This window comes from Onychomys torridus, chromosome 5 (assembly GCF_903995425.1).
Source record: "Onychomys torridus chromosome 5, mOncTor1.1, whole genome shotgun sequence".
NCBI classification, from domain to species: domain Eukaryota; kingdom Metazoa; phylum Chordata; class Mammalia; order Rodentia; family Cricetidae; genus Onychomys; species Onychomys torridus.
This window is the reverse complement of record NC_050447.1, coordinates 81308628-81323251: the sequence shown is the minus strand read 5'-3', so window position 1 is coordinate 81323251 and position 14624 is coordinate 81308628. Positions and strand designations below refer to the sequence as shown.

The 14624-nt window shown below is 40.8% G+C and overlaps 1 protein-coding gene across 4 annotated transcripts in view; it reads right to left on the bottom strand.

Annotated features, from left to right (window-relative positions):
* The window catches only part of Pdss1 (decaprenyl diphosphate synthase subunit 1), a 49539-nt gene that overhangs the window by 9682 nt on the left and 25233 nt on the right, over positions 1 to 14624 (bottom strand). For 3 of the 4 annotated variants that reach the window (XM_036187701.1, XM_036187704.1, XM_036187702.1), the window contains exons 5-9: positions 11654 to 11795; positions 9854 to 9965; positions 9653 to 9762; positions 795 to 875; positions 566 to 679 (exon numbers count right to left, since the gene is read on the bottom strand). In XM_036187701.1, the coding sequence (XP_036043594.1) occupies positions 566 to 679; positions 795 to 875; positions 9653 to 9762; positions 9854 to 9965; positions 11654 to 11795 (559 nt within the window). Of the gene's footprint in view, positions 1 to 565; positions 680 to 794; positions 876 to 9652; positions 9763 to 9853; positions 9966 to 11653; positions 11881 to 14624 lie in introns of all 4 variants that reach the window. The other variant, XM_036187705.1, reaches the window with a different exon arrangement.

The following is a 14624-nucleotide window of genomic DNA, read 5'->3' as shown; positions in this document are numbered from 1 at the left end:
CAGCATCTTTGAGGCTGCCTAAGCATCTCATCTATTAAGGACGACAAGGAAAGCAGCTTCCTTACTTCCTTGACAGTCTCCCAACCTGGAAAAGGAAGGAACTATGTGGTTCTGGTGCATTGAATGGACTTCTTTTTAGCAATGGCTAAGGCTCCCAGGCTTCTCTCAGGGTGCACACAGTTCCATTAAACTCCTAGAATGTATCAGTTCTCAGACAGACACCCTTGGCATTTCCTGTACCTTTAAGAGGCTTTGAGGCACACACAGTCATCAACGTTGCAACACCCAAAATATATTAAATTCACACAGCACTTTCTGATCTACAAGATAATGAGTATTATCAACTAGCCCTCACAACAACTGAGATTATAATCTGTATTTCACTGATAAGGCTTATAGAAGTATAATTACCACCCAAACATCTCAGTTATGAAACCAGGATAAAATCTGTGGTCCCTTATCTAAATGCCTCCAGCTGTTCTTAATCTCATACTTTACCAGCTGTGCCTAAAGATATTAGTTCCATAGAGCTCCTCAGCTGTGTTTCAAAGATAATCAAACCTACCTGCTGGCAAGCAAACAAGACAGGACCGGTGGCTAAGCCTAGCTTCAGGTCTGCTGATGTTGGCTTGCCCATCTGGTGAGAACATGAGGTGAAGTCCAATACATCATCTATGAGCTGGTGAAAGGAGAGATGAGTCACACCCACTGTCCTCCCTGCTTTGAACTCTTTACACTGAGGCTAATGCAGGCTATGCCTACACATCACCATCCCCACAAACAGGCAAACCAACCTGAAAAGCTATTCCAACGTTTTTCCCATACTGATAGGCAATCTCATGCACCACTGGGTCAGGGCAACCCAGGACAGAGACCTGAAACAAAAAGAAGATTCTGGTAAGCTGTGGCATCCAGACATAAGGCAGCCAACTCTGATGAAGCAGCCACTCACATCCCCTAAGAGAACCAAGCCTATGTCAATCGGGATGCTGGTACCTAAGGGGTACCAAACACATTAAAAAGTGGTGGGTTTTTTGGTTTGTTTTTTTTCCGCCAGTTCTGAGAATAGAATCCAGGGCCTCATGCAAGCTAGGCAAGCACTCTACCATCCAGTTCCAACCCCAGCCCATTTTCTTACATTTGTTTTAATATTTATGAGTGTGTATGATGGGTGTATAGGAGTATGGATGCCACTCTGGTGTCTCTTCTCCATCTTTAAATGGATTTCAGGGATTGGATTCATGTTGGCTGGCTTCCTTCCTCCTCCAGTTCTTTCAAACAAGACACACAGTCTTCCAGACAAAGAACCATAAGAATAAATTCTGATAGTAAGCTAAGCAAATCTTTCTGGTATACAAAAAAAGATCCCATTGTGTAAAATACTGGTTTCCCACACTCAGTGCGATTGTTAGCTTTGACCTTTGAGGAGTCACTCTCATTCAGGGGTGCAGTCTCATCACACACACAACATTGCCAAACACCTCTCATTTGTGGGACAGTTTTGGTGATCACACTGTTTCTTGTCATCCTCCTGCCTCCACCTCCTTCAGCAAATCCTACTGGCATGCACCACCACAACTGGCCACACTTTTTTCTCAGTGCAGCTGTTGCTTGCTATGTCTGTTAACAGCCTCAGTCTCAGTCTGGACTTAAATACTGTTTCTTCATTATAAGAAGGGTCTTCTTCCATGGACCTACTGTTTCTAGCCCTCTTTCATCAGAAGTAACTGCACTGTATTAGGACTGCTTATTTGCACCCCCACCCTTCCATAAAGGAGAGAAGTAGGACTTACAAAGCCTTTTAAAGCCCCAAACCTCAAACAGAAACTGGTTAGTGCTGAGCATGCTAATCCACACTAAGCCACAGGAGCTACTTCCTGCTGCACTGTTGAGCATGCTAAGCAGGCCCAGCCACATTTCAGAAATCAAAGACCGGGAAAGAACAAAGGGGAACTGGGGAGGACATTCTGCTCAGAGGGAAGGAAAGTCTATGTAGAAGTTCAGTGAGGAAGCCAGAGGAAATAGGTCACTGGTGAGAAACAACTACCCTACCCACTTTGGTTCTCTATTAGAGAGCACATTAGAGGCATCAGCATGGGAAGGTAGGACAAGCTCCAGAAGAAGCCTGCAGCGTTGGAGGTGTGCTTCTAGCACTATCAGTGACCTTGGGCTGCTGCTGTCTAATCCTTCTGTGTGTGCTTCAGCTTCCCCCTGTGAAGTGCAGGAACTCAACTCTTAGCTCCTCAGAATGAGAAAGGTGCCATTAGTGACTCTTTTTTAGTGCTGTGGACATAGCTCAGTAGTAAGCAGTTACCTAGCATATTAGTTTGGGATCTAACAAAACAGGCAGAATAAAAGAAAAGGAAAAAGAAAGAAAGAAAATGATGCTCCTGTTTAGCTAAATGTGGACCTGCGCACCTGTAATCAAGGCATTCAAGAGGCGAGGCAGGAAGATTACAAATGTGAGACTAGCCTAGGCTAAACAGTTGAGTCAGAATCCCCCTTCTCTTTGTCTGCATCCACAGGAAGCAGGCAGGATCTGCTAGGGGCCTCACTGCTCAGCTATAATTATTGTCCTTTTCCTTTTGTGGTGCTGAGGTTCAAACCCATGGCTTTGAAGTGTCTAGGGCTCACAGCCCCACTTCAGCTCTGCCAATTCTTTCTGATGACTTAATAAAGTATGCAGCTGTAATGCTGGCAGAACAGGATTACACTGCACACACCAAAAAGGCCAGCCACTTACTTGAGTGAGTAATAAAATCTTAACTGTTTTCAAAAGCAAAGACCTGTAATCCATGGCCTTGAGGGAAGAGCTCTTCTTTTCAACTATTCTGTGAGACCACATGGAGGTCAATTTAGAAAAAAGTCAAGATATCCAACAACTCGGGTCAGAGTTAGAGAAAGGCAAGGTTCAGGCAGCTGGATATGCTAAACTCAGAACAAAATGACCCCCTCCGCCCCAGTAGACAGAACTAATAATGAAGCAATCTCTAGTAGTGAGAATAATGCTGCCATAAAGGCAGATACCCAGAAACAAAAACTTCCTTCCAAAAAATAAAAATAAGTGGAAAATGTCTTTTTAAAGTCAACGAATTAGCATTTGTGGTGCATATAACTAGCATTATGAATTAGGTTTCACAATAGCTCATAAATACTCTTGTGGCTAATGATGATAAAATCGAACAAATTCTGGGCATTCACCATGCACTATCCTAAGATTTCTTATATACTTATTTATAAGCTTTGAGGAACAGAGGTGCTGAATATCCCAGGAATTACAATGCTGACATGCTGAAATCAGAACCTGAATCCAAATGTCTGCTTCTGAAGCGTGTTCTCTTCATCAGTCAGCAGTGATGCCTCTATTGACACACAACTGAAGCCAGAAGGGATCAAGAAAGTCGCCCAAGCGAGCAGCAAGCTCAGTCAGGGCTGTCTGTACTGTCCCTTCCTGGCTGGTATATACTAACCCAGCAATGAACAGGCCTTATTGACTTAAAGTCACAATTTCTGTTTAGCTTGAGGACCACTCTAAAGAGTTCTGGTCCCTTAACCAGGTTAAGGGACAGGAAACAACTGCCACAAGCATACAATGAGAGACAATGTAGCACAATGCACAACAGGGCAAGAAAGCAGGCTGTATGGCACTGCTTGTACTCAGCACCAGAGAGATGCTTCCCATCTTCCTGAAGTAGGTGGAGTATGAAAATGATCAAGCCAACGAAAGCTTGACTAACTGCTTGAGGACCACACCTAAGCCTACATTCCCACGGCCTCATGGCAGAAGGACTTGCACTGGAGGGCAAAGGTTGACCAGGCTCTCCTGTCTTTGGAATGTACACTCACACCACTAGAAGATTAGAGATAGTTTCTGATGCGTAAATAGTATGTATTATGGTCTCATTTGTTTAAAATAGTATAGAAGCTATGGCGGCACGCATCTCTCACCTAGTACTTGGGAGGCAGAGGCAGAGGCAGAAGTAGTTTATAGATTTATGGCTAGCCTTGTCTAACAGAGAGTTCCAGATCAGGCAGGACTACATAGTGAAACCCTATCTCAAAACAAAACAAACAAACAAAAAGGGTTAGAGGGGCTGGAGAAGACTGCTCCACAGTGAAGATCACTGGCTGCTCTTCTAGAGGACCTGGGTTCTGACCTCAGTGGGCACTGCATGCACATGGCTCAGAGACACACATGCAGGAAAATACCCAGACACATAAAGATTATAAAATACTATAGAGACTTCGAGTCTGTACCTTATAGATAAATATACTAAATAGGCAGAGAGAAAATATATGAACACAATACTATAAAGATCTGGAAGTGACACTGTAAACCAGTAATCTCAGTAGTCCAGGGGCTGAAGCAGGAAGAGCATGGGCTGCAGGCCAGTTTGGAACACAGGGCAAGATTTTGCCCAAAACAAAACACAACAAGACCCTCTGCAAAAACAAATTCTAAATATATAAAAAACATAGACAGTTAAAAAAGAGATATGAAAACAGACCTAATCATAAACACTCTTGTCCCCCAAACCTGGTGACCTGGGTTTGATCTCTGAAAGCCACAGAAAGGTGGAAGGAGAGAACCAAACTCCACAGACCTATTGACTTTCAATCATGTGCTGTGCCATTCAGGTACCTCTCCAAATAATAATATAATAAAAAAAACAAATCAAAATAAAATTTAAAAAACCTCAAATAGCCCTCAATGATCTGAATGGTATTCAGCTTTACTCAAGTAGCAAGAGATATAATTAAAGCAGACTGGATTGTCAAAAATTGAAAAATCGAGTGTGAATTTCAGTTAGTAAGACCCCAGGGAAAGAGGAAGTCACTCAAAGTGCTGACAGTAATGACTAAGGAGGTCAGATGGTGCCTCACCAAACAACACATACATGGCCTCTAATTTACCCCAGAAGTGAGCCTCCCCACACAGACACACAGGGTAATGGTAGTGTAGCTTAGGATTGGATAGTACCGAAAACCTAAATGTCTGAAAACTGGAGACTGACTGAGCAAGTGATGCTATTACCATATAACAGACATTGTACAGCTGTGGGTTTTGGCTTGTTTTTCTTTTGGGACAGGGTCTCACTATGTAGTTCTGGCTGGCCTGGAACTTGCTATGTAGACCAAGTGTGTCTCAAACTTAGAGATCTACCTTCCTCTGTTTCCTGAGTGCTGGATGGGGGAAAAAAAAGGTGTGCATAATCAACATGAAGTCGTCCAGAATACAGTATAGGTAGGCAAGCAGAACAAATACTTTTAAATAGTCCCACTAATTTATTACAGGTTACAAAGACTAGGAAATCATGTGTATGGATCTTATTTATGCAAAATGAAGTAGAGGAAGGAAGAACCAGAAGGCTCCCAGACTGACATGCTTGGTAAAGCAGACAGGGAAATGATGTAAGAGAGGGGGTGAGGGATGGGAAGGGGAGTGGAGGGGAGGGGAGGGGAGGAGAGGAGAGGAGAGGAGAGGAGAAGAGAGGAGAGGAGAGGAGAGGAGAGGAGAGGGGAGGGGAGGGGAGGAGAGGAGTTTGCTGTTGTTCTGTCTCGTTCTCACCAGACCTCCTGGGGAACAAACTGTGATCTTCACTGGAAAGCTACAGAGTGCATTTGGCATGACTATGAATACAAATAACTGGCCAACCATGTTTTGAAAATAACATCAATTCTATTTTAATATCATTCAAAGCCTCAAAGCAGTTTCTCTAGCCAGTTCCTTCTCTGAATTTTAATATTCTTTTGGTTAAAAACATAATAGGTAGATAAGAAAGGGTGGGGAAGCATAATAAGGGAAAAATGGTGTCTTTAGTAGACTGAATAAAATTCTGGTAAGCTTCCTTTAAATTCTCACAGCATTATGGACTCCCAAGTGCTCTGTAATGATCTTCATCTCCAAATTCTTATCTCCTTTATTTGGCACGTTTAATTTCCTTTGCATGAATGTCTTTGCTCATATGTCTGCATCTTAAATACCAAGAGCATATAAAAATAGTCATTTTAAATACCTAACACCTCTGGAATATTTCCACCCATGGGCACTTAAATACAGCACTCTTGTTCAGAGTGCTTGCGCTGTGACCCTGCTGGTTCTAACAGGCATCTGGGACACTGTGAGCACACGTCCTGTGGCTGGCACAGAACACTTCTTTTACTTTTCCCACACTTTTCTTCTTTCTCCTTTTTTTCCTTTAAAAAATGTTTTTATTGGGGGTGGGGGGCAATACTAGAGATTGAACCTAGGAATTTACGCATGCTAGGCATGTGCTCTACCACCAAGCTTTATCCCCAGTCTTAGACTATTTAAATTTTTAATCAGAATTGAGCAACATTAAACTATACATCTATTACTGGGTGGTGGTGGCACATGCCTTTAGACCCAGCACTCGGGAGGCAGAGCTAGGCAGATCTCTGTGAGTTTGAGGCCAGCCTGGCCTATAGAGTAAGATCCAGGACAGGCATCAAAGCTACACAGAGAAACCCTGTCTCAGAAAAAACAAAAACAAAAACAAAAACAAAAACAAACAAACAAACAAAATACCCTCCAAAATATACATCTATTACTTGTTTATCTTAATTTTTCATTACATTCATTATTCATTTATTTATGTGTGTTTCCGTATGTGGCTTTCCATCATGTGGGGCCTAGGGATTAAACTCAGATCATCAAGCTGTGGTAAGCACTTTACCTGGTGAGGCATCTCATGGTTCCTGCTTACTTGATAATCTCTGAAAAACACGAGGAGCTCCTCACTCACACATAGATTATCTTTGGCTTTTTAAGCAGAGAGTAGTGATGATGCCTTTCCCTGGTGACACAGAAGGATTACACCACTGTGTGAATTAGTTCCTGGTCCCATGTAGAACTATTTATTCCTTTGCACCCAGTGTTTTAGAAGTAACAGCATCTCCACCTGCTGCTAGTGTTTCTAAACTGCAGCAGCAAACCTGTGAAGTTATCAATGAACTTCTCCTAACATACTAGTAGTTCCTAGGGATGGATTGTTTCTTTTTTTATGTGTCAGGACTCAGGCTGTTCATATATCCAGAAATGGGCTAAAGCTGTACTATAGGATTTCTAGTGGTTAGACAGAAGTCTAGCATTCCTCAGGAACTTGTGAAAAAGATTTTCCTACCCCAAAAGGAGTCATTTCCCCTGCCTCTGCCAGAAGGGACATAAGGCTCCACTGACATGTCCCTGTGGTTAATTATCAAAGTCCATGCTAGCCTTTGGGCTCCTACAATCCCTAATCACAAGCACTTGTTATATATTTAAAAATCAAAACTACTTCTTTTTCTCTCTGTTTCTTGACTCTTCCAAATACCTCTGTATATTTCCCCCTCTTATTTACAATATAAATCTTCCCCCTAATAATGGAGCAGCTACGTTGGCAGTTTCTTTCCTGTGCCCTCTGACATACACTAAGCTAGCCTTGGACTCACGGCAATCCTCTAGCCTCAATGCTCGGATAACAGGCGCATGTTTCTACATCTGTCTAGGAAGACAGATCTTCCAGGAGAGGGTGTCAGATTTCCTAGTTATAGGTGGTTGTAAGCTGCCTGATGTGAGTGCTGGGAACTGAACTTGGGTTCTCTTCAAGAGCAGCAAACATTCTAACTGTTGAAGCCTCTCTCCAGAGCCCAGGAAGTTAGACCTTGAGAGATTTGACAACCAAAGGTTAATAATAAAGCATAAATGCAACAGCTTTATGATACTCATTTATAAATGGTCTATCATCATTTCAAGTCTTCTTTAAAAACACTACATTTGTAATTTCTTGGAAATGTAACATAATAGCTTTCTCAGGAAAAGATGAAGAGCTATGGCTGTGGCCAGCTTGTCCTACATAACTCATATCTCTTGGCTTCAATTAGATCTTTTTATGAAGAAACTGTTGTCCTTACTTTTTTTTTTTTTTCCTGGCCCATAAGTATATGTTTCTTTAACTGATTTTTGTTTTGGTTTTTCAAAACAGGGTTTTTTTGTGTAACAGCGATGGCTGTCTCAGAACTCACTCTGTAGACCAGGCTGCCCTTGTACTCTTGGAGATCTACCTGCCTCTGCCTCCTGAGTGCTAGGAGAAAGGCATGCATCACCATACCCGATGAGTATGTGTTTCATGTAGCATGACAAAATAGAGGCATTATCATCAAGGGACTAGAAAAAGGCTCCCTTTTACTATTATTTGCTATATTATGTTCCAAGGCAATAATTTACACCTGCCCTTACATGTCTTTCTTCTTGTCTTGATTGCACAGGACTATTACATAGGACCATTGCTTGCCCAGATTTCTTCTCTAAACCTAGTCTGAGACATGCTTAGATAAACAATGTGTCTTTTTTTTTTGTTTGTTCTGAGACAGGGGTTCTTTGTGTAGCTTTGGAGCCTATCTTGGAACTTGCTCTGTAGACCAGGCTAGCCTTGAGCTCACAGAGATCCACCTGCCTCTGCCTCTCAAGTGCTAGGATTAAAGGCATGTACCACCACTGCCTAGCTAAACAATGTGTTCTTGTTTTTGAGACAGGATGTCATCTATAGTCCAGGGCGGCCTAAAACTCACTATGTAGCCCTGGCTTTGAGCACACAATCTTCCTGTTTCTGCCTCCAAGTCCAAGTGCTAGGAATATAGGGATGTGCCACCAAACATGGCTTCTCACAGGAACAGTTTACGGAGAGACTGTTTCTTATGTGTGAACTAACAATGACTATCTCCATTTTAATACTCAGATTATGGACACTGATGTAAATATTTGGATAAAGCTGAGAAGCAGAGAGCACAATACAAAGAGGAGGTGAGGAGGATCAGGGAGACTGTGAGAGGAAGATGTTATTACTCAATTTATACTTTGAAAATTATAGCTTATATATAAGAGATATAATATAATAGGTCTACTATTTATTAACAAATATAGAGCCAGGCAGCGGTGGCACATGCCTTTAATCCCAGCACTCGGGAGGCAGAGCCAGGTGGATGATCTCTGTGAATTTGAGGCCAGCCTGGTCTTGAGAGCGAGATCCAGGACAGGCACCAAAACATCACAGAGAAACCCTGTCTAGAAAAACAAACAAACAAACAAACAAACAAACAAACAAAAAGAGAATACTAGGGAAATCTAATAGTTGAAACAATTTTCTCCTAGGTAAATATGTATGTGATGGTTTATTTTTAGAAGTGGGAATAATGTACGACAACTGTGACAAAGTTGCTCAGAATGCTTGACTGGGAAATCTATTGATTGCATTTTTTTATCTTAAGTGTATGTAACGTGTTTCAGCATGGACTCACATGTGCCATGGCACGTGTATGGAGGTCTGAGTCCAGTTCACCTAGGTTCCAGGAATCTAACATCAGGTTTGTGTGGCAAGCTCTTCCCTGCCGAGCCATCTTACCAGCCTAGACTGGCAAGTATTTTGATTCTTGGGGGAGGAAAGATGAAAGAAAAGTACATTATTTCCATACCAAAAGGAGACAGCAAAAATGAAAACACAGCAGGAATTGTCTGGGATGCAATGTTTCCTCTGACTTTTGGGACTCTAGGATGCTATTTTACGATTCTCTAATTAAATGGTTCTAGGAGAATTAGCCATCAAGAAATAAGTGTGGGCTTTTTTCAACTTAAAAAAAGACAGAACGTACATACTGCTTTACAACTGTTGGCTATCAGACTGGCCGTCTTCTTGAAGGTCTTTTCCAGGTAGTGGGCAAACCTTTCATTCTCATTTTCTTTCGACCCTAACTGAAGAAATTCACCTATCAAGAAGGAGAAGGGTTACTTGAGATATGGTTTTACTGTCTGGCCAATACCAGGCTTGAACAAAACAGAAAAGTCAGAATAACTTACCACGCACCAAATCTTCAATAACTTGGCTGAAAAGAGATATAACAGCTGTGTTTCCAATCCGTGCCAGAGCTAAGGATGCTGTAGAAAGAATTAAATCTCCAGCAAGAACAGCCTGGAAAAAGGAGAAAAAACCATCACAAAAAGTTCACAGCTATAGCAGTAGTTAAGCATCTGCCTAGCACACACAGGTTTGATCCCCAGGATATTAATGTCCCCAGATCAAATTATCAGTTATAAATCATGCAGTATATTATACAGTATAATCAAGTACATTATCTATACATGCACATTACTTTGCATATTTAAAGAAATGCATCACTACTACTTCCGTTACACAGAAATGCTATAGTTAACAAAAATTTTCACTCACAGAATGTTATTTTATTTTTTAAAAAGCCAGGCTGTCTTCCAACTTGTTATGTAGGCAAAGTGGACTTGGAACTTCTGACCTTTCTGCTTTCCCTTCCTAAGTACTGGGGTTATAGACATGCATCACCATACCCCACTCATTAAATGTTAGGGGTTGAATTTGGGGCTTTTTTTTATATGCCAAGCATGTGCTATACCAACAGAGCTACATACCTGCCCAAATTAATAGAATTTTCAGAATAATCATTTTAGAATTTATCTGTTCTCCAAACTAGAATAGTGCATTTAGTATTTTTTAAATTTCTCTTCCATTTCTTTTTCTGTTTTTTGTTTTTTGAGACAGGGTTTCTTCGTGCAGTTTTGGTGCCTGTCCTGGACCTTGCTCTGTATGTAGATCAGGCTGGCCTTGAACTCACAGAGATCCACCTGGCTCTGGCCCCCTCCCGAGTGCTGAGATTAAAGGCCGCCACCACCTGGCATTACTCATCTTTTATAAAATTCATTCCCATTAAAGCACAGCCAGCACAGGAGATTACTGACAATCCAACAGGAGGGAGCCAGATGCTTGAAGTGTGTGAAAAACCATCTAAGAGGGAAGTTCTTCTCGTGTACTTTGGTTTGTTCTCCACCACGTGAGCCTGCCAATGGAGGCACAGGTGCAGGAGAATGTCTGCCTGATCACAGAAGACGTACACAGCCTCCTTTCATTTGTTCAACTTCATTCTTCAAACCATAATTTATAAATCTTCAACTCAAAGTCCCTATTTTGTATGTTCCCTTCAAGCAATGCTAATAAAATGGGAAATACGTTTAAAAATAAATACACAGGGGCTGGAGAGATGGCTCAGCAGTTAAGAGCACTGGCTGATCTTTCAGAGGACCTGGGTTTGATTCCCAGCACCCACATGGTGGCTTCTAAACACGTGTAAACCCACTACCAGGGGATCCAATGCCCTCTTCTGGCCTTCTTGTACACCAGGCACAAGTGTGTGTGAACCAAATCTTATTAGAACCTCTTTTAAAAAGGTAATAAGTTTTGATGGTAGAACACTATTTCTGAGGTTTTTCTGTTTTGTAGTTTTTATTTGCTTTGACAATATTGAACATGCAGCAAATAACATATGCTTACAGGCTCAAGTAAATGTAGGCAATCTGAGTGCAACAGAAAAATGTAGGATTCCTCAATAAATACCCATGAAAATGTCTTTCCTTGTAACTAGGAGGAATTCTACATGAAACAGTGAATAAGGAAAAACACTGAATTTGTTTTTGCTGTCAAGTACTTTTACAGATATAACACAAACTTCTTTGAAATTTCAAAGACCACATTGAAATAAATGTATTTTACAAATCTGAAAAGCAAATGCAATGCCATAAGTATGTCATTTGGTAAGAAAGATTTTCCAAAGCAACAATAAAAAACAATCATACCTTTTTCTCACCCCAGATTTTATTGACTGTATGTTTGCCTCTTCGAGAACTTGCATCATCAATAACGTCATCATGAACCAGACTAGCAGTGTGGATCATTTCTGTAATTAAGGCTATGGAGCGCTGGCTGGCTTGCATATCTCTAATTAACAGAAAGCAAGGCTTTTTTTAACAGACGCCTCCTAGAACCTTCTCAGCAATCATCTTGTGAAAACTGGATATCGGATCTAGGACAAAGAATTTTATTTCTCTAAGAGAAACTGTATAAAAATGTTGGCTGTCCTATAGAGCCATCTGTTATTTGGAGAACATTCTAATGATCTAGAGACCCAGCTATGACATTAGAATTTCCACTGAAAATATGGTAAACATCTTAGAAGCCTGGCCATTGGGTGGAAGAAAATCATCTTTATGTCCAACAGAAGTGGTTATGGTCAGAGGTCCAAGTTTATAGTCAGTTTACAGTTTGAGGGCTGGGACCAGTGAGTGGACCACTACGCTTTCTTGCTCTCTCTCTCTGTCTCTCTGTCTCTCTGTCTCTCTCTGGATTCCCACCCCGGATGCTAGGTAGCTGTTTTGAAATTCCCTTGCATTTCTACTGTTCTACACAGAATTGGTAAGTCATTTATATCAGGTATTTTAAAGGAAACTATTTAAAAGAGATTTTTTTCCACATTTAAAAAAATGTGTTTTATGTGTACATTGGAAGAAAATTGGGCTTTGTTTGAAATTTTAAGCAGTCTGATAATGGAACAACTATATGAGAAGATTAATGTACATTATTAATCTTCTTATCCTTATTTTACTATTTAAAAAGATGGTCAATTTAAGTGCCAGTATAAAAATTTCAGAAAAACCTGTTAAACCTGTTAAAATGAATCATAGAGAAATTCAGATTCAGACAGAAGAAATTAACAATGAAGTTGTTTCAGGACTGGATTATATGGTTACAGAAAGAAAGCCTGTTTTCACACAATCACCCTTAGTTTATCCAGTAACCATAAAACAGCTACCTGGTCAAGTGAATACACAAAATATTTGGACTCCAGTTGAAATGTTAGATTTACGAAGGTTTAAGGAAGCAATAGTATCTTATGGCATGCATTCTCCATATGTAAAGCAAATGTTAAACTCCTGGTCAACTTATAATAGGATTATACCACAGGACTGGTGGGAGCTGGCACAGGCGGTTCTGGAACCCGGACAGCAGCTCCAGTGGCAAATGTGGTTCAAACAGGAAGCTAAAAACATAGCAAAACAATGTAGGGATAGAGGTATACAAGTCTTCCAGGATCAGCTTGTTGGAGAAGGCCAATATGCTGCAGTACAAACACAATGTTTATATGATATGCAAACTCTAATTCTATGTCGAATGGCAGCCTTGAATGAATGGGACAGAGTTGAAGAACCAGGAAAGAAAACTGAGTCATTTACAGAGGTTATACAGGGCCCAAAAGAATCTTTCACAGATTTCTTACAAAGACTGACTTCAGCAGTAAAGAGAATGGTCCCAAATTCAGAAGCTACCCAGATAATAATTGAATCTTTGGCTTTTGAGAACGCAAATGAAGCATGCAAGAGAATAATCAGGCCGTTAAAGGCAAGATCTGTACCTTTGGAAGATTAGATTAGAGACACGGTTAATGTTGAGGCTCATGATCATGATAATATGTGGGTAGGAGAAGCAAATTCAAGAGGTTTGAGGAATGTCAGATGTTTTGGATGTGGAAAACAAGGACATTTGAAAAGGGACTGTAAACAGGGCACTTCTAGAAACAATGTTTCTTCAAGGAACAATGGCAACAGAATGCCCCTTCCTTCTGGAGTATGTAGAAGGTGTGGTAAGGGAAGACACTGGACCAATGAATGTAGATCAACAAGGGACAGACGAGGTAATACTTTGCCTCAGTCTTTGGGAAACTCCCAGAGGGGCCTCAGGCAGGCCCCTACAGTGAATCCAGTTCAGACCTTTCCTGCAATCATAGAGGAGACCCCTACTCAGAGCAGTTAAATAACCAAATGCCTATTGGAATAAACCAGGCTACTCAGAGTAATGGAACAACTGAGACAGAGAGAACAGAAAATTCAGGAGAAACCATAAAGAAAAATTTTTGGCAAACTTCTATAAATGAACAAAGACCACAATTAACAATAAAAATAAATGGTGTTTTGTTGTCTGGTCTGGTAGACACAGGTGCTGATGTTACCATAATTGCACCAGAATTTTGGCATCCATCTTGGCCTCTTCAGGAGGTAAATGTTCAACTGTTAGGAATTGGAACATTATCTCAAGTGAAACAGAGTGCAAGATGGCTCGAATGTATAGGCCCAGAAGGACAGAGAGGCAGATTAAAACCGTATGTGGCTAACATAACTAAGAACCTGTGGGGTCGAGACCTGTTACAACAATGGAATACTCAGATTAACATCCCTCCAACCTCAGAAATAAATCATAAACTAGTACATGTTCCCGAGAGAAATATTAGAAGGTATTATTCTAATGAGTGGTCACCAGCCATCCATATTATACAAGAACAGGGCACAAAAACTGATGATCTTCCAAAGACACCAACAGCTCTACCTTTAAAATGGTTAACAGACAAGCCTGAATGGGTTCATCAATGGCCTTTAAAACAACAGAGAAACTCCAGGCTTTAGAAGAGCTGGTAGAAGAACAGTTAAAATGCTCAGCATATTGAAGAATCTACTAGCCCACGGAATTCTCCTGCATTTGTTATTAAAAAGAAATCTGGTAAATGGAGAATGGTAACAGACCTTAGAGCAATTAACAAAGTAATTCAGCCAATGGGCTCTCTACAATCTGGAATTCCTTTGCCTACTCTGTTACCTAAAGGATGGCCTCTCATAGTTATCAATTTAAAAGACTGTTTCTTTTCAATACCCCTAAAGAAAAAGATAGAGAAAGATTTGCTTTCATGGTGCCTACTTAAAATAATTCTCAACCAGTTAG